We start from the raw sequence: 24,683 nt of genomic DNA, 5'->3' as shown, positions 1-24,683 counted from the left end.
CCGGGGCCGGAGGAGGTGGAGTGCCCGCTGTGCCTGGTGCGGCTGCCTCCCGAGCGGGCCCCGCGCCTGCTCAGCTGTCCGCACCGCTCGTGCCGGGACTGCCTCCGCCACTACCTGCGCCTGGAGATCAGCGAGAGCCGGGTACCCATCAGCTGCCCCGAGTGCAGCGAGCGACTCAACCCGCACGACATCCGTCTGCTGCTCGCCGACCCGCCACTCATGCACAAGTACGAGGAGTTCATGCTGCGCCGCTACCTGGCCTCGGACCCCGACTGCCGCTGGTGCCCGGCCCCGGACTGCGGGTGAGCGCGGGGGCGTGGCCGCTGGGGTGGTAGGCTGCGGCCGGGGGGTCCCGGACCCGGGCCTGAGGACTGGACCCCGCGGGTGGCAGGCCGGGAGAGACGGCCCTGGGCGCAGCGTCTCCGCGCGCGCGCGTGCGTGTGCGCGGGTGTGTGTCCCACCATGGAAGGAGAAGGAGGGGGCAGCTGCGGTCTGCCACAGAGCTTGAGGTGGGGCCTGAGCATTCCGCGAAGGAGGGAGCTATCCATCAAGTTAGGAAACAAGGCAGTTTTTTGTCGAGTAAATACCCCTCTGCCCAGAGGTAAGGGGTAGCTCTTAATGAGGGGATATATGGCAAAAGACAGAATGAGAATATCATTCCGAGGGGCAGTGCTTCTAAGGGGTGTGTCCATTTGGCTAGAGGCAGACTTAGCAGCATGGCGGGAGAAGATGTGTTTTTCCTGACCACTTCTGCTGAAAGTTGAGATGGAGGTGACCAGTATGGCACTAGGGGGAAAGGACAGGTCACTGGCAGAGCGCCGGGGGCACCCTGAGCATTGTGTGCCTTGTGTGCCAGGCTATTGGGAGGCCCCATGTGGTTCTTACACTGCTGCCTTGGGTAGGATGAGGAGTGAACGGACCCTTTGTCCAGGAAGCAGTGGGGCACTGAGAAGGATGCCCAGAGGTTGCTTTGGTAGGAGAAAATGTGCCTCCCAGCCCCTCTGATCTTGAGTTCTTGATGGTCTTTTTAATGCATCATATAAGCTGAATTTTTAAGGTCAGTGAGAAAATATACAGTATCTACAGAGACATAATAATAACCACCAGATTTTACTATCTGGAGCATTCATTGGAGACCCTCCTCCCTCCACTTTTTAAAATCTGTGTGCTACTGTGTACTACAGTACATCCCATGAATGATTGCATGCAGCACAGGGGCTCATCTAAGTGGTTGGGAGTCAGACTGCCATTCATTACCTGCTTTTTATAACCTTATTGTTTTATTTTTGTGTGTCATGTTTTGGAGACAAAAAGATGCTAGAGACTCTTTGCAGTGTGTAAATGTAATGCTGGTTAAAAGCTTGCTTCAAAGGAGTTATGAAGGGCTTCTAATCGTAGTCTGTATATCAAGGCTATTTAAAGATTTCCATGATGCTGCTGTTTGTCTCAAAAGAAGCCGATGTAGAATGTCTAGGGTAGTAAGAGGAGTTAACTTCTATGTTTCTGTTCAGCCACACTTATTTAGAAATGGGTGTGTTATTTAACCTCACTGAGAATGGGGTTTCTAAATTACTTTGAAGTGTTGTCACAGGTACCGGTGTTTATCTATGGTAGATCACTTTCACTTTCGGTTAATAAGTATCAGAAAGAACCATGTATAGACTCTTGAAAGTTTTTGCTTATATTTGGTAGTCTGGTGATCTTGCTGCCTCTAAGAGGTTAATTTACATGGTTTTCACATTTCACAGACACTATTGATCTATTTTCTGAACCAAAGGAATTTAAGTGAACACTACATAGTTAATTTTGGAATAGTATATCAACTCCTTTTTTGAGATGTGAGTTTCCTTGAATTTTAACTGAAAAATATGGCACCACTGATTATCTTTCTGGGAAAACTCCCTTTTTGTTTTATATTTCTCTGAAGTCCATCTCTGCCTTTGCTCATATTGATAAAAATGGAAAGGAATTAATTTACACTCTCGATTACATCTCTAAATGATTTCTGATTTGAAAGTTTTTAAAGAATTAGGCCATTTCTTATTTTAACCAAGTATTGGATCAGTTATCATCCAGTTTATTTTTTTAATTAGCTAAAAGAATTATAACAATTTGGTATATAATTTTTTAAAATGCGGTATCTGTGGGTTTAAAGAAGGTGAAGTCTCAGGAAAGAAAGCAAGGTAGCATCTGAGTATCCATGTGCCAGGCATATATAATTTAATTTGATCCTGCGACATTGTAAGATAGATTTGATCTAGTTTTAACAGATGAGGAAACTGAAGTTTAGAGTGACTTTTGTTCAGGGTCCTATAGCTAGTGGGAACACTGGTCTTAACTCCAACCAAGGTCAATATTCTTTCTTCCCAGCTTCATTTTTAAAAAGCATAGACTTGTCAGTATGATTAGGGATGCTACTACTGTTTGGGTCATTTCATCAAGTGTGGCCTAAGGGCAACATTGAGAGAGCCAAAGATGCTAGAATCTATTTTCTGATTCTTAAACAACCTCTTACCTACTTTATTTATCTTATCTGAAATAGGCCTAATTCTATCCTGACTTGAGAGGCTTAATTAATGTTTGCAAAGTGTTTTTGAGATCTTCAGTTGAAAGTGTTAGGTAAACAGGGAGTAACTTTAAAATTCTGTCACTTCCTAAACAGGTGTCTGGGTTCCCTGGGGATGTGGCCAAGGAACCACCTCTTTTTTAATGCCAGGAGAAAAATAGCTTGTTTTGTTTTATTTTACTCAAACTGGTTTATTCTTCTAGGTCTGGTAAAAATTGTGAATGAGCTCTAGAAGAGAAGCCTAAGCCCCAGTATCTCTTTCTCATACTTGACTATCTTTACTGCCCACAGATCATGTTACCAACTGAATTTATCAGGTTCTCCCTTTGCTCTCAGTGAGTCTTTGTGTGTATTTGGCAAGTTGAGGGGAGTATGTAAGTGATCCTACGGAGTTCTGATCATTAGTTTCACTGTGATTACTCATGATAATGAGAACATTATATATTAAAAGATTCATTATTTGTTTATAAAACATGTAGAACAGTCTTGAATTTTTCTTTTTCCATACTTGAAACTATTTTATTTGTAAATAAGGGAACCACTTTCAGTAAGAAAACATTTCTATTATTATTTAATATTATTAAGTATAATCTTTAAAACATACTTTTAAATGAGATAAAATTAACTCAAAATACAAATAACTGGCATTTTAATAGTTCTTTATAATCTCCAAACTATAACCTCATTCAGAAATAATTTCATTTTAGTTTCATACATGTAAATGGTGGTAAACTCATCTTACAAAGGTGAAACCAGAGCAGAGAAGTTTGTGCAGGACCCAATATCTCACAGCTAATAAATGGTGCAGTTGATCTGTTACCTCTTAGACTCACTGCTTAAACATGAGGTCTTTTCAGAAACCCCCATATCATGTACACATTTCATGTTTTCCTCTCAAGCGCCCTGTTGCCAATCTTTAAACCCTTTCAGAATCTCTAGAAGACTGAGCAAAGGAAGCAACAGGGCAGATCTTCCCTACAAATGAGTAGAAGATAAGGCATCTTGATCTGAATTCTTTGCGCAGCGCAGGTCCACCACTCCAGCCTCTCATGCTGCTTCTCTTTTCTCCAGAGTCCCCCCTCCCACCTGACCCCAGCAGCTAGTATCAGCTATTGGCCTTCCTAGACAACTAGACTGGACTATTCCATAAACAGGAAGCTTCTGTTTGTCTCTAGCATATTTATGAGGGAAGAGCAAGCTCCCTGTCCAAGACACATTTCTCAGTGAAGGAGTTTTCCTCTCTGAAGTCGTCCTGGACCTCTTCTCTTAATTTAGCTCTGTACCTTCTATTTCACAACTCTTCACTCTATCTCCACCCTGCCACACACCGTCTACATCATCCTCCAGCCAATATGTCTTTCTCATATTTGTGGAAGTACTCATTCTAAAGTGGAACATTTTATGTTACTCCCCTGCTTAAAACTGTTCATACTTTACCTATAAAATGACATATCTTTAATAACTTATTCATATGATCTATTCTTATAATTTAAGCCCCTTTACAATATCCAACCATCTTTTGATCTTATTTTATCTTTTTCATATATAAATATTTCCCAAGGTATACTATAGTCATTACTGGAAAGAGAAATGTTTTGTGATCAAATAAACTTGGGAAATATTGGATTGAACAAAATAAAGCAAATTCATTTCTGAGTTTTCTGAACTTCTTAGATCCTTTAAACATGCTAATATACCTGTAAATCTTGTTAATACTAATATACAGTGTAAATTTTTAATCTGGTATAATTTTCCCAAACTTAGATCACCGAGAAACATATTTTTTGTTGTTGTTGTTGTTGTTGTTTTCTATGGCATCTTTAAGGCATAACTGAAACTTTTAACAGTTAATCTGGCCTGCCTTCTGTTAGTGTCCTTACTTAACAATGAATCTTGTTCTCTGAGTGGATTGAGAGCTCCTCTTGACTAGGATATTTATATTCCAAGTTTTTCTACAGCACTATGAACAGAATCTTTCAATTAGCTCCCGGAAGAATAGAATGAATAGTTGAATTTTGTTAAGAAAAGATAAGGAATACAAACAGCATTGTTTTTGGAGGAGAAACAGATAAGAGGAAGGATGGGTGAGAAGAAGACAGGCAGGTGATTATTCAACAGACATTTTTGAGAATTATATAGTGTTGAACCTTAGGTGAGTCATAGGTATTACAAAAAAGACTTAGACATGGTCCTCTTAACAGGAAGCTTGGCTTGGTAGGGGAGATAGATAGATAGATAGATAGATAGATAGATAGATAGATAGATAGATAGATAGATAGATAGATAATCATAAGCGCACTGTAACAATTACTAAAGAAAATACAAGTGCCCTTAGAGGATAGAGGAAAGGTTTTGCATGATAGTGTCAAGAAAGACTTCGTAGAGGAGGTGATATTTGATCTGGGCCTTGAATATGAGTAAGAATTCGTATCAGGCAAATTAATATATGGATAGAGAAAAAAGCATCTTAAACCAGAGTGTTATAAGCAAATTCATGGAGGTATAGAAATACAATACAAGACTATGTCTTGAGTCTAGTTTGGTTAGCTTCTGAGTGCACAATATGGAAAGCATGATCTGGGAAGTAACTAGAGATCAATCTGAAAAGGTAGACTGGATTCAAGTTGATAGGCCTGTCCGTGCCATGCAGAGAAGTTTAGGTTGAAGGACTTTTTTTTGTTGTCGTTGAAGATTTTAAGCAAAAGGGTGACATCATGATAAGTAATGGAATTGGATTTTGGATTGGAGTGGAGAATAAGGAGAACAGTCTTTTGTAGTTGTCTGGCCAAGAGGTGACATGGGTTTGAACTAGGACAGGAAGAAGAAAGGTAGTAAGGGTACACAGCTTATTGAGACAACTCGGCCCATATCTATCACCCTTACACATGCTCAGGGTTCATTTGTACATGAAGTTACATGACCTGGAGCTGGGAAGTACAAATATAATATAGGAACACATTTCTTTAACTACCAGGATCTGTTGGAACATAATCAAATTAACTAATGGGATTTTACCCCTTAGGGCTGAAGTTAAGTAATGCTGTGGTCTAGCCTGTCACACATTATGATGTTTCTGAAGACTTGGGAAATTAACAAAATTAGCAAAAGTTGAATGAACTTAAGAGGTGGGGGAGTATGCATCTGTAGTCTTAGCAGCATGTAATTTCCTACACCTTCTATTTAGCTTCTAATAAAGTAAACCTGAATGCTGGGTTAATCTAAGACAGCAGGATAGGGGAGAGGTTCCAGTGTGAGACACAGAAAAGAAGAAACAAAATGTTCAAGGTAGATTTGGTCTCAAGAATGAGGTTTTTTCCAGCTACCTGGGGAAAGAGATTGCCCTATTTAGAATTTAAGAGTTTACCATTAAACTCTTTTAAGAGTAGTCTTATAAGAAATTTTAGGATTAAGTTATGGTACCTGGCATATAGTAAGCCACTAGGTACATGGATAAGTTTAAAAGATTGCTCTATGGTAGATTAATGGTCCAGGAAAAATGCTAAGGGAAAGCAAAAAAAACCCAAGCAGGAAAGGGTCTCTGTCATTCATTCAACATAGGTGTTTTAAACATGAAACAGTATACTACACCTTGGAGATCAAAAATGGATGATACTTTTCTTTGAGTGTAGTCTGGGGAAGTGCGCATATAAATATAATTACAATATAATGTGATAAGTGTTATAAAGTAATTGTGCACATGCATAAACTAAGCAATTAACTGGCTGGAGAGGTTAAGTGGTTTATATATAAAGAAGATGATACTCGCGTTGGTTCCTAAATGGATAAGTATTTGGCAGCACAAGAAGTAAGGAAAGGACATTTCTAGACAGAAGGAATAGAGTATGCAAAGGCCAGGAAGTAGGACCAGAAAAAAGTGCTGTTTTTCTACCATACCTTTTAGGGCAAGATCTCAAATGCAGTTTCAGAGCATGTTTATTTACACTTGAAGGTGGCAAGCTCCTATACCTCCATTTTGAGAATAGAAGCTAAGGTTTGGATATTTTAATTAGCTCAGTGTCATGCAGTATGAGTCAGGGACAAGGAGCCCAGACCAGGCACGCAAAAACAGGAATGCCAAATCTCGTGCCCTGAGTAATTCTGTGTCATGGTTAATAGGTTGCTGTGGGTTCATGAGTATTTAGGGTTATTTTACTTCTTTGGAACCAAATTCCACACCCAAAATTGATATTGTCAAACCTATCAGATGTTCTTATTTAAAAAGCGGGGGGGAGGGGGGGGGTGAAGAAGGAATCTGTTAATAAATATTTACTCCCACCATCTAAAATAGGAATGGATTATGAAATGTTCAAGGCTTCTTGACTGGCAGTTCATCTAATATGTATCATCAGAAGTTGACTTACTAACTTTTCTGAGATCATCCATTACCTTTCCCATTTAACATAATTGCAAGCAAGTCACTTTCTTGAGAAGAAATGTTGTTTATCTTTAGTAGTTATTTTGCAGCTAGATTTGCTCAGAATTCCTACAGGATATGAATCATTTACATTTATATGTTGACCTATTCTTATTTTGCTTTTTCTGAGGAAAATTTTAATGTAGTGTATGTTATATAATATAGATGATACCTTGTCATCGATATTTTCAGTGTCATTTTCAAATCAACTCACAGACTCTATGATAAATCTGAGAATTCGAGTTGCTCTAATGAACATTGTGCATTCAAATAAAAAAACCATAGGGTAAATCCAAGAAAACATTATTAGCCTTTTGTATAAGTGTTTGAGGTCTTTGACTATTAGAGGAGAGGTAGAATGGGGGATGACAAACCCCAAATGGTAACTAACACCTAAGCCTGCAGTCATTGACCTGTCTGAAAATTGTGTGAAATTTTATAACTACTATCTTCTCTTCATTTGTTTTTTTAAATTACTTATTTTTTTTAATTTTAAATAAGTGTCCACTTGACTAAGTGAGCACTTAGTCAACATATTTAGAATTTGAAAGGCTATTAGTTGTAAATATATTGGAATGTTTGTGGGAGAGTAATTCTTGGTAAATAAACATGAATTATAAGAAACAATTAATGCTGATGCCGATAGGTTCTGAATTGCCCATCCTCACTGAGACTATGGGTCAGAAGAGAGGGGAGGAGATGTGGCTTTATATTAATTCTGTATCAGTAAGGTAGATGAGTGGTGTTCTTGGATTCTGGAGCTTGTCAAGAAAAGATATTTGGCTTGAAGAAGGAAGAAAGGAAGGAAGAGGCGGGAGGGAGGGATGGAGGGAAGAAGGAAGGAAGCAAGGAAGGAAGGAAAAACTATAGAAAGAAAATATGAGCTTTCAATAGGAGAAATTGATCATGAATCCATCTATGGCTCTTGTCTCTCGGGTGGTGGTCAAACCAGCTTCACTGTGGAACTTAAAAATGAAAAAGTATACTTGCTTTAGTTTTTGCTATAGCTCTTTATTTTACAAATGTTCAGTCCCTAAATATAAACAAATTCTAATCTCTCTAAATATAGCAAATCATCAAAAAGAAATCATTTCGTATCTTGTTATTTATGAAACTTGCTGTGGCAAACTTCTCCTAAAGCAGCTTAAGCTGAATACGTGCTAGAAATTCAGGCTAAATATGATATTTCCCTCTATTTTTTTAGGAAATAGATGATTTGTGTTTTTAGAATCTCAAGAAATTTACTTTCTCATGCAGAATATATTTTCGTTTGTTAGGCACACTTGTGCATATGTGTTATATAGGTGTTCCTTTCTCCACATCATATGTAGTGGTGAGAGATGCCAAACAATGTTACCCCACTGGAACTAATGAATGTCTGTCTTAGTTAGATCATTCTTACCTTACTGATATCTCTTCTATTTCCTTACCCAGTTATGCTGTTATTGCCTATGGCTGTGCCAGCTGCCCAAAGCTGACCTGTGAGAGGGAAGGTTGCCAGACTGAGTTCTGCTACCACTGTAAGCAAATATGGCATCCAAATCAGACATGCGATATGGCCCGTCAGCAGAGAGCACAGACTTTGCGAGTACGGACCAAGCACACTTCAGGTCTCAGTTATGGGCAAGAATCTGGACCAGGTATAAATTGTCTCATTTGTCTCTTTATTTTGTACTACACAATGTAAGCCCAAATCTGGGAGAGATTACATTACTGTATAACCAAGTATTTCCTGAGATCAGAGAGCAGAAAATATTTGGCAGTACTTTCAATATTGTATTTGATTTGTACCTTCCCCCTCTAACCATTATAGGTTGTCCAACCCAGGTAAGATCAGAAGACAACAAAATTGAATTCTCTAGTTTCTGCCTTCTTAGTAATATGTCTCGTATTGGAGAGCAATTAGGTCCTTTTGCAAGGAGCTTTTCAAATCTTGCATTATAAGAAAGACATTTAATTAGTGTTATACCTGTATTGTTTTCCTACTAGCTTTAAGTGCATCACCACTTTTGGAAGTAGGATACACATTTAAGGAAAGGAAATATTAGTATAAATTAATGATTAACCTTAAAAAGAGGAATATCATGCATTCAGCTCCAACCTTTACAAATCAGAGTGAACCTATTTTAAAATGTCAGTGGGTTTATTGCCTTTTATAAATGTACTTATTTCACTGATGTCATTTGGGAGAGGCTAGTAGGAAAGATTTTACCATTCACTTTTTCCTGGCACGGCATAATCTAAAATTGTCATTTTAATAGGATAGTTCCTAGCTTGCTGTGAAAATTACCAGGTGTATGCTACGTAGCATACCCAATTATTTTTAGGTTTTAAATTTGAAAGTGTCATGAGAAGGGACTGTAGGAGAGTGTTAACAGCAAATCATAATGATACTCACTGAGCCTGAGAAATGAATTTCTTGAACCAAAGTTTTTCAAAACTTAAAGCCAATTCCAGTCTACAGACTATTCTTCCTGCTGGACTCTGCTTTTAATTCTGTCAGCCTATTGGCTGGTGAAATTCCATTTTTCTTAGAACCATCTTTCTCTTTAGGGACGTCTCCTTGCTCAAAATGTGGCAGAAATGCTGTATAAGATGCCAGTTAGGGGAATAGGCCGCTCAATACAAGACAGGATCCATTTTATGAAATTTCTTGAGGTCTAGACATAGCCAGCCTTCCAGTGTGAAGTGGGTTGTACAATTTGGAATTTTCAGTCAAGAGCTCTTGACTTCCTCCTCATTTTTATATGTATACTCCTAGGAATAATAAAGTCAATAGTTATAACTGGGGGTATTTTTCTACCCATTCTTCCTTCCCTCATTAGCAGATGACATCAAGCCATGCCCACGATGCAGTGCTTACATTATCAAGATGAATGATGGAAGCTGTAATCATATGACCTGTGCAGTGTGTGGCTGTGAATTCTGTTGGCTTTGTATGAAAGAGATCTCTGACTTGCATTACCTCAGGTGAGATGGAAATGTGTTCATTGCTTTTACAGTCTTGTCCTCTTACTGAATTAAGGGAAAGGATGCTAAAGAGACATCCTTTAGCTGTCCAGTCATTACAGCATTAGGAAACTATAAAAAAGTTCTGAAGCACCCCTCTGATCATGTTTTTCTTCAGCTCAGCAACTTCCAGGAACTGTTTCAACTAACGACCAGATAGAGTTCAATTTTCCTAGCATGGCTTTTAAGGCTTTCCACAGTCTGGCCCGAATCTGCTTTTCTAGCTTTTTCCATTTTGCTTTCATAAATGCCCTATTCCAGATACATAATTTGCACTTGCTGTTCCCTGTGTCTCTTCTGTGCTGTCTTACCCCTCTTTATTTGTTCATGTTCTTTCCTTTGCTTGGAATGCTTTCTAATCACCTCACCATCCCAACAACCCTCTTTTATCTCAGCCTGTTCAGTACTTATCCACCCTTCAAGGGCCACTTAAGTGCTGTTACATCTGTGATTCCTTCTCCAGCCTTTTTGCCTATACTTCTTTATTGACATTCCTTACATATTTTTTATAAATGTCATCACTGTTTTTACTTCATGTACATGTCTAATTTTGCTGAACTATATAAGTTTCTTAATTTTGCTGAACTATATAAGTTTCTTAAGTTTCATAAGTTTCATCACTGTTTTTACTTCATGTACATGTCTAATTTTGCTGAACTATGTAAGTTTCTTAAGGCCATAGTTACCTTTTTACAGTTCCTTCCATGTAGTGAGTTTCCAAAAATTCATTGAGTGACTATTAAAATATTGTCCTGAAGGAGTTAATATTTACAAATTTAACATTACATGGATGAAACACTTTAATTTCCAATTTAGCAAACATTTGAGTATTTACAGTCTGCCAATTATTGGGGACACGGGATGTATAAGACATGATCTCTACTTTCAAAATTGCTTATCCCATCTGGTAGAGAAGACAGGACAAGGGGAATGAGCAAAAATAATTGGACTCAGAAGGGCTGAATATAAAAGTAGCCAAACCCAGAGTATGAAACTTACATAAAGGCTACGAGGAAATCTTTTTATATCCTTTCCCAGGAACATGGTTTACAGTATCTATCAGATATGGTAGGACATATACCAAGAAAACTTTGCAAATCATTGTTCATTAGCTACAAGGCACAGTGCATTTGGATGAGATATCAAGTGTGTAGGCTATGCAGGGTTTCAAGTAGTATCAGTCAAGAAAACTGGATCAGTGTTGGTAGGTTAGGGAGGACAGAGTTCAGTAGAAAAGGAGGAAGAGTTTTCAAGTCTAGGAGCCTGCCTTTACCAAAAAAGAAAAGAGCCCAGAGCTCTAATAGTCTGGCCGTGTCCTTTGCTCCCCTCCTGTAGTATATTCATTTCCTGTAACTTCTTGTAACTGTTAATCACTCCTATTGAAAAGAGGCTCTTGCCCTTGTTGAGCCCTGTGATAACAACAGCTGTGTTTGTAACACTAACATTAACTTCAGCATGTTTCCTCTGCAGCCCCTCTGGCTGCACATTCTGGGGCAAGAAGCCATGGAGCCGTAAGAAGAAAATTCTTTGGCAGCTGGGCACATTGATTGGTGCTCCAGTTGGGATTTCCCTCATTGCTGGCATTGCCATTCCTGCTATGGTCATTGGCATTCCTGTTTATGTTGGCAGGAAGGTAAGATATTGAGTTCTATGCATGTTCCATTTTCAGATTTATTGGTTACGGTTAGAAGGAAATGGGGAGGAGCTTATGTTCAGAGTTGCCTGAAAACCAGCTGGTTCTTGGATAAAAATAACCTTAATTTCTTAAATGGATTTTCATAAACCCCCAAGAGATCTGAAAGTTCCTATTAACATCTTGGGCTTGGTTTCTCTCAGTGACTTAAAGGTGAAATGCTTACTTCACCCTCCTGAGTTATCTTGTCTCTTCGTGGCTTAACATTTTCTGTATTAGTTTATATCATCCTGGTCTGATTTAGGTTAAGAAGGTTAAAATTTGAGAAAGATGCTTCTTTGGGGCGGGGGATATGTTTTAATATAGATAATTTATATGGGAATATTCACTTGTCCTTTTACTCCCTGGCTAAAAGATTGATGTCCTAACCTGCTGACCTGGATTTTCTTTCTTATTCTTAGATTCATAGCAGGTATGAGGGAAGAAAAACCTCCAAACATAAGAGGAATTTGGCTATCACAGGAGGAGTGACTTTGTCAGTCATTGCATCCCCAGTTATTGCTGCAGTTAGTGTTGGTAAGAAGCTAGCCAGGACCATGACTTCATTCTGCCCTCCCTTTCCTGCTCCCTCCGTCAAATCAGCCCTGCATCAACTTTCTGACTATAGCAGTTTAGCCATCTGGCCAGATGTTTCACCCTGGAGACCCCTATATTTATACCAAACTCACCTTGAGAGTTAACTCTCTTAGGCACTGTTATTATGGTTATCAGCCAGACTAAATGATCAGAGTCAGGGATCTTTCAGAGAAGGTTGAATTAAAGAATATTACTTTAAGGCCTAGTGTTTCACCTTTCATCCTCTCTTTTCTCCATTTGCTGTGGAACCACAAAATACAATTACTTTTATTTTGATTTGTTTTTAATGTCACACACTATTTTGGGAGGCATGAGGGTTTGTTTTAAAATAATAATAATAACATAACATTTATTGAGGCTCTCCACGTGCCAGGAACAGTCTTGAGTGTTTTGCATTATTTCATTTAATCCTTACAGCAGCACAATTATAACAGGAAGGTGCAGTAATTTGCCCAGGGTCACTTGGGTGGGACATGAATCAGGACAGTCTGACTTCAGAGCCTTTGCTCTTAACAACTAAACTATTCTATTTCACACAGCAGTAAGATTTTGGAATTAATACCCTGGAGGGGGATCCTAATCCCAGGAGTCACTTATTTAATATTTGGTTATTGATTCATTCTTGGATTAGCACTTCAGCAGTGAATAAAAGGGGAAAATGAAAGTAACGTATACTTACTGTGCTGAGTGAGCACTGTACGTACATTCTCTTTTGATCATTGACAACCCTGGGAAGATAGGTCCATGGTCATATGGCTAATAAATCAGAGCCAAGATTCTAATCCAGGCCTTTCTGATTCTAAATCCAGTTGTCATTCCGTTAGACTGGCCTTGACTCTTTGGAAGAGCCATTTTCTCCCTTTCCTTGGCCCTTTATAGCGTAGTTTGTGCTCAGGCTGGGAAGGAGAATTCAGGGCAGTTGCAAACTGATGGTCTGCTGACATGTTTCCTTCTCTTCCCCCAGGTATTGGCGTCCCCATTATGCTGGCTTATGTCTACGGGGTTGTGCCCATTTCTCTCTGTCGTGGAGGCGGCTGTGGAGTTAGCACAGCCAACGGAAAGGGAGTGAAAATTGAGTTTGATGAAGATGATGGCCCAATCACAGGTAAAAGGAGGATTTTAATTTCCTTTTGAATTTGTGGGACACAAGATAAAAATCAGTAAAATTTAGCACATTTTACAGAGAGATTGCCATTGGATTACTTTGGATAATGAGCTTTATACGGGGTAAAGTATTTTTAGCTTTTCATTTCTTTGTTATTAGGTTAATTCCTCTGGTACTTGCCTCTGTGTGGCAGGTACAAACTAGTAGGATTCCAAGTAACTCCAAGTACACTGGTAATAGTAGTGATTATAATAAAGTCTTAAATCTGCACAGTACTTTATAATTTTCAGAGGACTTTACACAGTTATTATCTCACTTGGTTTTTACAGCAGCTCTCTGAAGGAGGAGAGCGGGAGCTATTATTATTCCCCATTTAATGGGAACTTATTTAAGCTTTTGTCTCAACATCTGTTTAATGGGTTTAAGAGCTTCTACAGAGCTGGGACTAGAGCAAATCTTCTGACTTCTACTGTGGTGTTGTTTCTACTTTATCATATTAACTCATCTGAGTCATAGAGATCGCCTGAGGTTTTTCAAGCTTCCTGCTATTATCAGAACATGACCTAAACATATTTTGAAATCTTCATGTTTGATTAGATGGCATCTATGGTATATTGGTATATTGGAAAGAATAGTGGACTTGGAATCAGAATTGTAGTTTTGTGTGCCTCGCCATGACTTGGGCAAGTCATTTAATTCTAAGCTTGTGTTTCTTCATCTAAAATGGGGGCTATTAGTTATTAGGAAGATTAAGTATGAACATATGGTAAAACCTCTGATGTATGGTGGCTATATATAGTAGCTGTTCATTAACCGAATAATGAATAAATGAGTATTTTTCTACCTGAACATTCTCCATTCTGAAGAGTCACTGCAGACTATTTTGATGCTTAGCTATCTTGAATTAAGGTGTTTGGTTCCATCCCCAGTGGCAGATGCCTGGCGAGCCCTCAAGAATCCCAGCATTGGAGAAAGCAGCATTGAAGGCCTGACTAGTGTCTTGAGCACCAGTGGAAGCCCTACAGATGGACTCAGTGTTATGCAGGGCCCATACAGTGAAACAGCCAGCTTTGCAGCCCTGTCAGGGGGCACACTAAGTGGTGGCATTCTTTCCAGTGGCAAGGGAAAATATAGCAGGTAAGCAAATAGATCATTTCTGACAGAACCAGTTGGAATTATAACAAGTAACATACCTGTATGAGCTATTTGTCTGTGCCAGGCGTGTTCCACATGTCACCTCATTTTGATTTAATCATCAGTGGTATTTTTTTTTCTTTACAATTAGAAAATAGGCTCAGAAAGGTTAAGTGACTTAACACAAAGTTCATGTTCTTTCCACTGTTCCATATAAAGAATAATCTTGACTTCAGATCTTCCCTCTACTATATTAGGCTGCCTGCATCAGGAAGGGAAAGCAGGCATTTTTGTAGAATTTCCAAGACTGCTCTCCGTTAGGCTTGTCACTGGCCTTGAGTTGAAGAGCATTTATGCTGTATCTTGCTGGCTTATTGGTGCTGTGATCTTTATTACCTTCCTATTCCATTTGCTAGGAGGAAAATCAACTTTTTGAATTTGTGTTGAGAATATGTAAAGCTTTATGACTGAAAAAGTTATGACTTTCTTGGTCATTTCACCAGTTAGACAAACCAGAACATTCAGAGGAACATAACAAATGTTACATGAGAAGGACTTAGTTGAATGCACTGGAGACCAGAGGCCTGGGGAGGGGTAAACATGGGGCAAAACAAGGTAGAGGGGAGTTAGGGGAGATGGTTGATTTCAGATATCTGAAAGGCCTTAAACTGGAAGAAAAGATTAAACTTCTGACTCATGATGAGAGGTAGATTAAGACTAGAGGGAACCTAATTTTGCTTCATTATAGAGAATATAGAGAAAATCTATATAAAAGTCCAAAAATGGATTAGTTTAGTAAATACTCAGCCACCTATCCCTGGAAGTGCTTGAAAGTGAAACCAGATGGCCATTTTGCTATTCGAAGGACTCAAGCAACAGATGGCATATGCACTGGATCTCACACCTGAGTGCCTGTCAGTCTCCTGGGAGCCTCTTAAAAATAGATTTTAGGACCTTATCCCTGTATTAATAAATTAGAATCTCCTGGAGTGGGACCTAGGGGGTCTGTATTTTGAAAATACAGGCTCACCAGGTGATTCTAGCATAATCATTGCACAAACTAGCATCTGGGAATCACCCAAGTAGCTGGCCTTTGTGAAAGTCCTCTTCCAATTCTAAGAGTGATTCTATGACAGAGCTGAAAGCAGAAGCCAGGTCTCCGACTTGATGCACTTTCTATTGCACTGCCTCATTTTCCTGGGCTGTGGCACATTCTTGAAGGGCATCTGAGACTAGAGCAGCACAGCAGAGGCTCAGGGGGCAGCATGAGGTTGCTTGAATGTGCAGCTGTAGGCTCCTGCTGACCTGTCTGTGTCTCATGACTCTGGTTTTTTCTTCTTAGGGGATCCCGCCCCCACATGCCAGAGAATTCACTGCTATGCTTTCTTAAAACCAACACCCCTATAAATAAGCAGACAGACATAATTGGAGACTGACTTGGTGAAACTGCAGCTTAGCCAGTCCAGCTGTTCCAGTTCTGTGAAAGCCTTTTATAGGAAGTGAATGAGTCAGATGGGTTTGACTGTGAAACCCATTATGGGGAAATACTTCTGTGTACAACAAAATGGTATTAGAGCCAAGAAAGGAAATAGTTATGTGTTCTTAGCTCTCAGACACCATTGGAAATTTACTGCTCTTATAGGCTGTTGACCTTCAATCTCATAACCTGGGGGTAATTTGATTGCTAAATGTTTGAGTTCCTAGTCTGTGCAAAGACACTGAGGGTAAAGTGAATGGGGTATGGTCTTTCCTTTTTTTGGAGCTCACACATGAGTGAAAGATGTGTTAATCAATATAATAAGTAGGTGCTGTGAGAGCACTTAGCAGAAAGTGACTGCTTTGCTGGGAGAGTGAGGGGAGATGATACTTTCTTGCAAAGTCATGGCAATATAAAATGTGTATAAGTGTGTAAGGAAAGAAAATGCAAAGTGATTATGACTTAGGACCTGCGGTGAGAGAGGAAATAGAGAGCGATCTTGGAGGAGATCAGGAATACTTTAAATGCCTGTTGGCAATAGGGAGCCAAGAGAGGACTGTTAAAGTGATCAGATCTTCGTCCACATTGGCACTGATCTGGAACTTGTGTGACTTGGATGTAAGGCTACTGGAGAGAGAGCCCAATTGCAATTATCCAGGCAGGAGATGCTGAGGGCCTGACGTTAAGCAGTAGCAATGGGGATAGAAAGGAGGGGACGATTTCAATAGATATTTAAGAGAGAAAATGTGTGGGCATCTATTTGAGCTATTTGACAATTGGAGAAGATCAAATCAACTCAGTTTGCAAGAGAATAATGGAAGAGATGTGTGCCAGGAAGCAGACTGTCTTGGAATATCTAGGCCTCCTATTAACTTGAACGTCCCCTCTTTACACAGGTTAGAAGTCCAAGCCGATGTCCAAAAGGAAATTTTCCCCAAAGACACAGCCAGTCTTGGTGCAATTAGTGACAACGCAAGCACTCGTGCTATGGCCGGTTCCATAATCAGTTCCTACAACCCACAGGACAGGTATGTGAAGAGTCAGATGCCCAGGAGAGGTTTCATTTTTGGTTGGGTACTAGGCCTTCAGAAGTTCAATGCTTTATGTTAGGGCTCTGTGTACCATCTGTCAGGATATATAGTGTGTGTATCCTGTGAATTCATTGAGCAAGTTCTTGGCAGCTCTTGATTGATTCTTGTTAGTACTTGATTTTTAGAGGTTTTTTTCTTCCTTTTATCCTTTTTTTTGGGGGTCTTTTCTTGGCTATTAATCAGTGTAATTATTCACATGGAACTTAAAGCTAGATTGGTATTCATTAATGTCCATGGGTGTATGGTTTCTGCTCTCATGTTACCTTTTGCTTAATGTGGCTCCGATAGCCTATTTCTCTTTATTTTTGAGAAGTTAGTGTATCTTGTCTGGTACGATTGCAGCACTCTCTTCTGGAGAGTTTCTGGTTTCTTCTGATTGTGGCACAGTAGTAAAAAGCTATGAATCTTCTTTCAGTTTCATATTTGGGTAAGATAATGTAAGGCTCTGACACTTAAGTTAAATTTTGGAAGCTGTGTTTTAGTTGTTTAAAGAAATGGCAGAGGTTTGTGTGTGTGTTTTAAATCAACAGATCAAATTGTTCTCCATCTTATTTGAGTGTTAGGTTAAATTTTTATTTTCGTCGGAAATGAGCTCTAGTCTACTATTTACCTATGTTTTTGGACTTCCTAATCCTGAACCCACAAACTGCTTTTACCAACAGGTAGAGCATGACTCATGTATGATTCAGCAAAGTGGATTTTGTCTCCACAGAGAATGCAACAATATGGAAATCCAAGTGGACATTGAAGCTAAACCAAGCCACTATCAGCTGGTGAGTGGAAGCAGCACGGAGGACTCGCTCCATGTTCATGCTCAGATGGTGGAGAATGAAGAAGAAGATAGTGGTGGTGGCAGTGGTGGCGGCGATGGCAGCGATGGCAGCAATGAAGAGGATCCCCCCTGCACACACCAAAGCTGTGAACAGAAAGACTGTCTGGCCAGCAAACATTGGGACATCAGCTTGGCCCAGCCTGAGAGCATCCGCAGTGACCTGGAGAGCTCTGATACGCAGTCAGACGATGTGCCAGACATCACTTCAGATGAGTGCGGCTCCCCTCGCTCCCATACTGCAGCCTGCCCCTCAACTCCCAGAGCCCAAGGTGCACCGAGCCCAAGTGCCCATATTAACCTCTCTGCCCCGGCTGCGGGGAAGACTGTCTTGAAGCCAGAAGGTGCAGAAGCCAGAGTATGAAGTGGAATGAATGCTCCCGTTCTGAGAAGCACACTTGTAACTGCATCTTTTGGAATCTTTTTTTTTTTTTTTTTTGGTTGGGGGAGGGTGGGAAGCGGAGATTTATGTATTTTATTTCAAAGATTCTCTGGTCCCAGGTTTTCCCCAGGGAAATTCGGAGAAATTTGCAGTTTCTTACAGATAAAACATGGAAATTTTTCCCTTAGTCTCACCCATTCCTTCTCCCCCCTCTACCTCTCTCCTTTTTTTAGTTTTAATTTATTGGTTAAACTGATGGTGGCAATCCATGAGGTGTGTCAAAGAGTGTACAGATGTATGTGTGTATATTGTATGTATGCTAACATTACTGAAGGACACATTTTAATAAAGATTTCTGTTGTTCAACTCATCTCATTTTCCTTGGCGTGGGTAGTCCTACAGAGCCAAGTGTTTGAAATAGACAATTACATCTTTAACAGTCTCTAGATGTGAATGTTCCTAACCCCAGGGAAGGATTGTATTCTAATCAGACTGCAGTGGAGTCAACTATAAACCAAGGACTCCTAGCATCATAGGAAGCAAAGCCAGGCTTGTTTTGGACTGTGTAGTCAGACTGAAGAATTAGCTGAGTCAGCCAAATAGAGAAGCTGTAGATTAAAATGAACCTCATTTGCCCTCTAGAGGCAGCTGTGCAGTTTCCCTGTTAAAGCTTTATTTTCCCTTTTCTATATTGTAGTCATTATTAGAAATGTGTTTCCAGAGGAGGGTAGGGTGGCAGTTCCAGCGGCTCCTTAGATCCCAGTGAATGTTGCAGGGTTAAAAGTTGGGGAACAGAGCATTCTTACCGAAGGAAGAAATATAATGATTCTGCATAATCACCAAGAAATAATCTATTAGGCTCTCAGGTACACGTTTTCTGTTCCAAAAAGCTTTCTCAGTTTTGCCAATCTAGTTTAAATAAGAGGGACTAAAATTTGTAATGAAAGGAGAGAGGGGAAGTGCCATCGAAATCTCAACATAATTTTATCTGATCTTTTAAATTTGTCAGAATCGAGCTGTGTTAGTACTACTTGGGATTTGGGCTCTGTCTAGAATAATGGTCTAAGAAAGGAACGCTCATATATAATACAGCAGAAAAATTAAGGTGCATGAGACATGGTGTAGGATTCCAAATCTGGCAGTAACTTACTTTGTGACTGTGTGAGTTAGTTACTCTCTCCTGCCCCTAATTTCCCCCAACTTTCAGATAGTATTTAAGGAGCTTCCAGTGCCAAACTTCTCTATCACCTTAGCCCTGGGTCCAGAGGAAGAATTGAAAACATCCTTTCCCTGAGGACCAGATGGCTTTCTGTTTCCTTTCACAGGTGCACCTGCTCTTTGTCTTCCTGGCCTGTGCTTTACTACAATGAGGATGATGAGTCTGGACAACAGCCAACTTGGAAGGTTCTGATCTCTTGAGCACTGCAGCCAGACTTAGCACATTTCCCTGCACCTGGGACAGGAAATGCTGTTAGTAGACTTTGGGTCTTTGGAAGAGGGCACCCTAGAGGTGTCCAAATGTGAAAAGGGGAACCTGTTGGGAAAAAGGGCAATCTGGAAATCTCTGAAATGCAATTAACTCAATACTCACAGTCCTCTTGAAGCCTTATCAAGAGAGCAGTTAACTTGGATAAAATCGAAGAAGTCTGTTGGAAGGCCAGAAGTTTGCAGCCAAACCTGTATTCTTTTCTATGCTCCACTTCTTACTGCTGTGAAACTTGGGGAAATTACTCTGAGTCTGTTTTCACTTAGCAGAAATGGGGATAATCTAATTATGGGATTGTAAAGATTAAGTGAGATGGTATACTGAAAATACTTCTGGTTAAAGGCCCATGTTTTTTCCTCCTTCAGGAACAGGAAGAAATAAGGGAAATTATGGGTGTCAACTGAGAAAGCCCAGAACTCTAGACCAGAGGCTATGAAAAACTACACTACTGTTATATCTCCTAGACATTAGCAGATGAAAAGTCCTGTCCATCACCACCACCTGGAGGAGAACATGAGTAATGCATCGGAAAAGTTGGTCTGCTTAGAATATGGGGAATGTTTAATTTCCTCTCGGTAGAGCTGTCATTCGTTCTGAAATACATACTATGTTTCAGGTATAGGATGCATTAAGAAAAAACATGAAATTTCTGTCCCCACGGAACTAACACCTTAGTGGGGAAAAATGATCTGGATGAGGGTAAGTGCACTAAAGAAAACGAAGCAGAAAAAGTGAAGAGAGAGAGTCAGATGTTGCTCCTTCAGGTGGGTAGTATAGGCCTTTTTGATAAAGGTAACATTTTATTAGAGTCCCGAATGGAATGAGAACTATGTGAATACCAGGCATGAAGAATAAAGTAAAAAGGCTCTTTGATGGAGCATCCTTAGTCTGTTCACACACACACACACACACACACACACACATACATACCCACCCACCCATATAGGCCTATGTGACTGGAACAAAGTGGACCAAGGAAGAGAGTAGAAGATTAGGTTAAAGAGATGGCTGGGAACAAGGTTGTGTCACTTAGCAAAACAACTCTGAAGACAAGCAAATGTTAGGTTCCTCTAAGGCTGGAAAGAGGTACTTTTCAAAGCCGGACAGATGGAGGGCTTGCGGTCAACTTTCAGAGGGGCTGAAATTGGGAGAAGGAGCGTCTGGTCACAAGTCCTACTTGGGTCCATGGAAAGAAACTGTAGGATATGGTAAATAGGTACTTACTCTGACCTCTTTCTAATATACTTCCTTGTACTCCACAGGCTGGAAAGCTAAAAACTACAGTGCATACCTTAAACTTCCTAGAAACCAAGGTTCTGAATATAATTTGTTTCGCCAATTAGATACACAAATAGGATATGGAAGGGAAAAGTGATTAAGGGGGCATCTTTAGCTACTTTGTTGCTCCTGCAAGGATGTAGAGACCTCGGGTTTCTCTTCAGTGATATTCCAATACCCACCAGGAGTTTGTGAATGTATGAGGGTTTCCTGACCCATAAGTAACAGTGATGTGTGTGCTTGTAGTCAGCCTGAGGTGGCCTCCTGATTCCTCATCTTCCTGGTGGTGGCAGAGGTCGCAGCTCCCATGATAGAACAATCTGGGGGGCTTTTCCTAGAAGCTCAGCCTAGAAATCACTTGTCCAGGCTTCCCAACTCTTGTAAGCACCTAATTTACCTGTATTAAATTTTGTTCTACTTAAAATAGGTAGAAGCATTTTGTTTCCTGCAACTACTGAACCCTGACTGATAAAAGTATTTGGTTCCAAAAGTGATCACAGGCAACACACCCTCAAAAATGGGACTTTGGTTAGTTATGACTGAGTTGGGTTTGAAGGAAAAGAGAATCTAGTTGTCCCCGGAAAATGGTAAACTAGTAGGCAAAGATTATTTATACCTGCAGTCACCTGAGATGAAATGCCTTTTGAAGGACCAAGAGTAGCTGTCATGATAGATTATCATGTAAGAAATGAGGACTTAAATGGCAGTGGCTATGCTAGAGAGGTTAAAGAAAATGAAAGTCTCACTAGTTTTAAGGTTTTAGCTCAGACGAGTACAGGAGAGCCCCAAAAGAATTTTGTCTCTTTTAGCCACAAGGATGATGTACGTGAAAATCAAATGGATTCTGGGTTATTGAATTGCAACGTAAGTTAAATTCATAGCATTACCAAGAATCTCATGTGAAAATTAGGGCATTGTTTAGGAAAGAGATGGACTCTGAAATAAGAAATGGAACATTTGAACGGATTTAGATATGTCTTGGTATTCTGAACCCACAGACTCCACTCAGCTTTTTCCTCTCAGTCTTTCTTGGAGGCCCTGGAATAATTGCCTTGAAAAGGAAAGCCAGTACTTTTTATGTACCACCCACTACCCCTTATTGCCACCATATCTGTAACTACGGGCAGATCCCAGTATGCATCTGGAAGGTAAACAGTCTGATTTGAGAGACTTACAGAAGAATTGTAATATTTTGCTGGTTTGAATCAATAGAAACCTGAGGAATGTGTGCGAGCTAGATTCTAAAAGTGTTAGACCAGGAAGAAGAGAACATAATTTTATTTTCATTTGGGTTGAATTTATTAATATGGGCATTCTAGAAATTCTGGCTTTAGCAGCTAAGAGTGGCTCTTAGCTGGCTGGTTGGATGAAACCTGAACTTAACAGTGGTCTACACTCAAAAAGAAATTGAACTGCCAAAAATTCCTTAGTATAGCATTGGAAGACAGCCGAAAACATGAAGACAAATGTTCATGCAGATTTATCCTATGTGTGACCTACTCATCTCCTAATTTTGTCCTCCAAAATTGCTCAGAGGATATTCCTTTCACCAAGGAATTGGAAAGTACATGGATAAGGGGAACACCTTACCTTGAAAAGTATTGTACTAAATATCCTTCATAGGCTGAGCATGATGCTAAGAGATGCTGTTGTTGAAATGGAATTCCTCATATCAGTAGAGATGATGGGATCCTGGAGTGACAGGGGCCAAGGGGCAGGTACCAAGGCAAAAGAGCTGGAGTGAGGAAATATAACCTGTTTGTAGTTGGTCTTCATAACACAAAGCAAAACTCCAGGTCTGGCAGAGAAAAGCCAGTTTTGAGTCACCAAAATAGGGAGTTATGGACACATACTTAATTCTAAAACTCAAGGCCCTTGAATAAAGGGATGCTAGGTACCATGGAGGAAGCACCCAGCATATCATCATAACTGAACTGTAAAAGTTCTAGTTTTCCCAAAAAAAATCTTAAGCCATTAACCTATGTTCCTGTGCTTGGAAAAAGGGAAATTACCTGGGCCTTCAGAGAATATTTGGAAACTGGACCTATAGGTCTTCGTGTTCCACTAGTTAGACTAGAGGCTTATGGAGTGTTATAGGTTGAATCATGTTCCCCAAAATTTATATGTTGGAGTCCTAAATCCCAATACCTCATAATGTGATCTTATTTGGAAATAGGGTTGTTGCAGATGTAATTAGGATGAGGTCATATTGGCGCAGGGTGGGCCCCCAAACTAATATTGGTGCCATATGAAAAATAAATTTAAGATACAAAGACAGACACAGGGAGAATGCCATGTGAAGATGAAGACAGAAATTGGGATGATATAGTAGAAGCCAAAGAATGCCAAAGATTGCCAGAAAACCACAAACCAGAAGCTAGGAAAGAGGCATGGAACAAATTTTCCCGTATAGCCCTCAAAAGGAACCAACCCTGCAGACACCTTGACCTCAGACTTCTAACCACCAGAACTGTGAGACAATAAATTAGTGTTTAAGCCACCTAATTTGTGGTGCTTTGTTGCAGCATACTGAGTAAACTAATGTGTGGGGGTCAAGTAATTTAAAAAGAATTTTGGCCTAGGTCTATCTCACATATCCAGCCTATGGTTATTTCTCAGTTCTTGTAGTCACAGTTGAAATAGATATACTTGGCGACTGGCAGGATCTTCATATTAACCCATAGCGTTAAAACTATCATGGTAACAGCAGAAGAAACTCTCCGGAGCTTTTCTTTCCCACCAAAATTATTAGCCAAAAGCAATGATGCACCCCTGAGAGAACAAACGGTAGATATTACCGCCATCATCAAAGACAGAAATTCAGGAGTGGTGGTCTCTTATTCATATTGAAGTTATTTGCCCTGTACAGGATTTGGGTTGTAGCTGTTGTTTCAAATATAATCTCTTTATGGAGCAAGTCAATATCTGACCCTGGCACCTGCAACTATTGACCTGGAATATGCCTTTTTCTCTAGCTCAAGGAGCAGAAAACATGAAAAGCAGATCAGTTTTACCTGTCAGGGTTTACAGTACATCTTGCTTTCCTACATCTGGGTTATATCTCTCCTCTTCAGCTCAGTTGAAATCTAATCTTCAGGCACTTTAATCATCTCATATTTCCCAGAACATTACATGTGATGCATCATGGTGTTGGTCATAATAAGCAAAAAGTAGCAGGTATGTAAATGCCTTGGTAAAGTAACATGTGTTCTAGAGGATAGGCAATAATCCCTGTAGAAATTAAGGTCACTTCTACCTCCGTGAAGTCTTTAGGAATCCAGAGCAGTAGTCTAGAGTATGGCAGGTAATCGAAAGCGAAAGATGAGCTGTTGCACTGTATCCTCCCCATCACTGAGAAAAATTTCAAGCATCTGATGGATTGCTTTTGATTTTAGAGGTAACATACCACATTTGGTTATGCTGCACTGACCTGTTTACTGAATAACCTATAAGGGTACCAGTTTTGATGAGACCAAAAAAAGGATGGTGTTCAGTGGGTACAGGCTGAAATGTAAGCAGTTTGGGTTTTATGACCTAGCAGATCGAGTGGTGTGCAAAGTCCCTTGGCAAATGAGGGTACAGAACACTGTGGCAAACTTCCATAACAGAATCACAGCACAGGGCCTTATGATTATGGAGCGAA

At 40.0% G+C, this 24,683-nt stretch overlaps 1 protein-coding gene across 2 annotated transcripts; it reads left to right on the top strand.

Moving 5' to 3' along the window:
* The first annotated feature begins 15 nt into the window (after nucleotides 1-15).
* Nucleotides 16-20,640, top strand: RNF19B (ring finger protein 19B). Of its 2 annotated transcripts, XR_895761.2 has the most exons (11): nucleotides 16-302; nucleotides 8,415-8,620; nucleotides 9,806-9,950; nucleotides 11,460-11,622; nucleotides 12,084-12,198; nucleotides 13,223-13,363; nucleotides 14,293-14,500; nucleotides 16,871-17,002; nucleotides 17,778-18,294; nucleotides 19,602-19,746; nucleotides 20,128-20,640. XR_895761.2 is itself a non-coding variant. In XM_023529331.1 (9 exons), exons 1-9 carry the CDS (start codon nucleotides 220-222, stop codon nucleotides 18,256-18,258), a joined length of 1,674 nt encoding a protein of 557 aa, XP_023385099.1. In that variant the 5' UTR covers nucleotides 16-219; the 3' UTR covers nucleotides 18,259-18,646. The 2 variants fall into 2 exon arrangements, 1 of the variants encoding a protein (XP_023385099.1); XM_023529331.1 differs by lacking the exons at nucleotides 19,602-19,746; nucleotides 20,128-20,640 and having other exon boundaries at nucleotides 17,778-18,646.
* The last annotated feature ends 4,043 nt before the right edge of the window (nucleotides 20,641-24,683 follow it).

This window comes from Pteropus vampyrus, unplaced genomic scaffold, assembly GCF_000151845.1.
Source record: "Pteropus vampyrus isolate Shadow unplaced genomic scaffold, Pvam_2.0 Scaffold36, whole genome shotgun sequence".
NCBI classification, from domain to species: domain Eukaryota; kingdom Metazoa; phylum Chordata; class Mammalia; order Chiroptera; family Pteropodidae; genus Pteropus; species Pteropus vampyrus.
The sequence above is the reverse complement of the archived record's forward strand: the minus strand, read 5'-3'. Positions and strand labels throughout refer to the sequence as shown.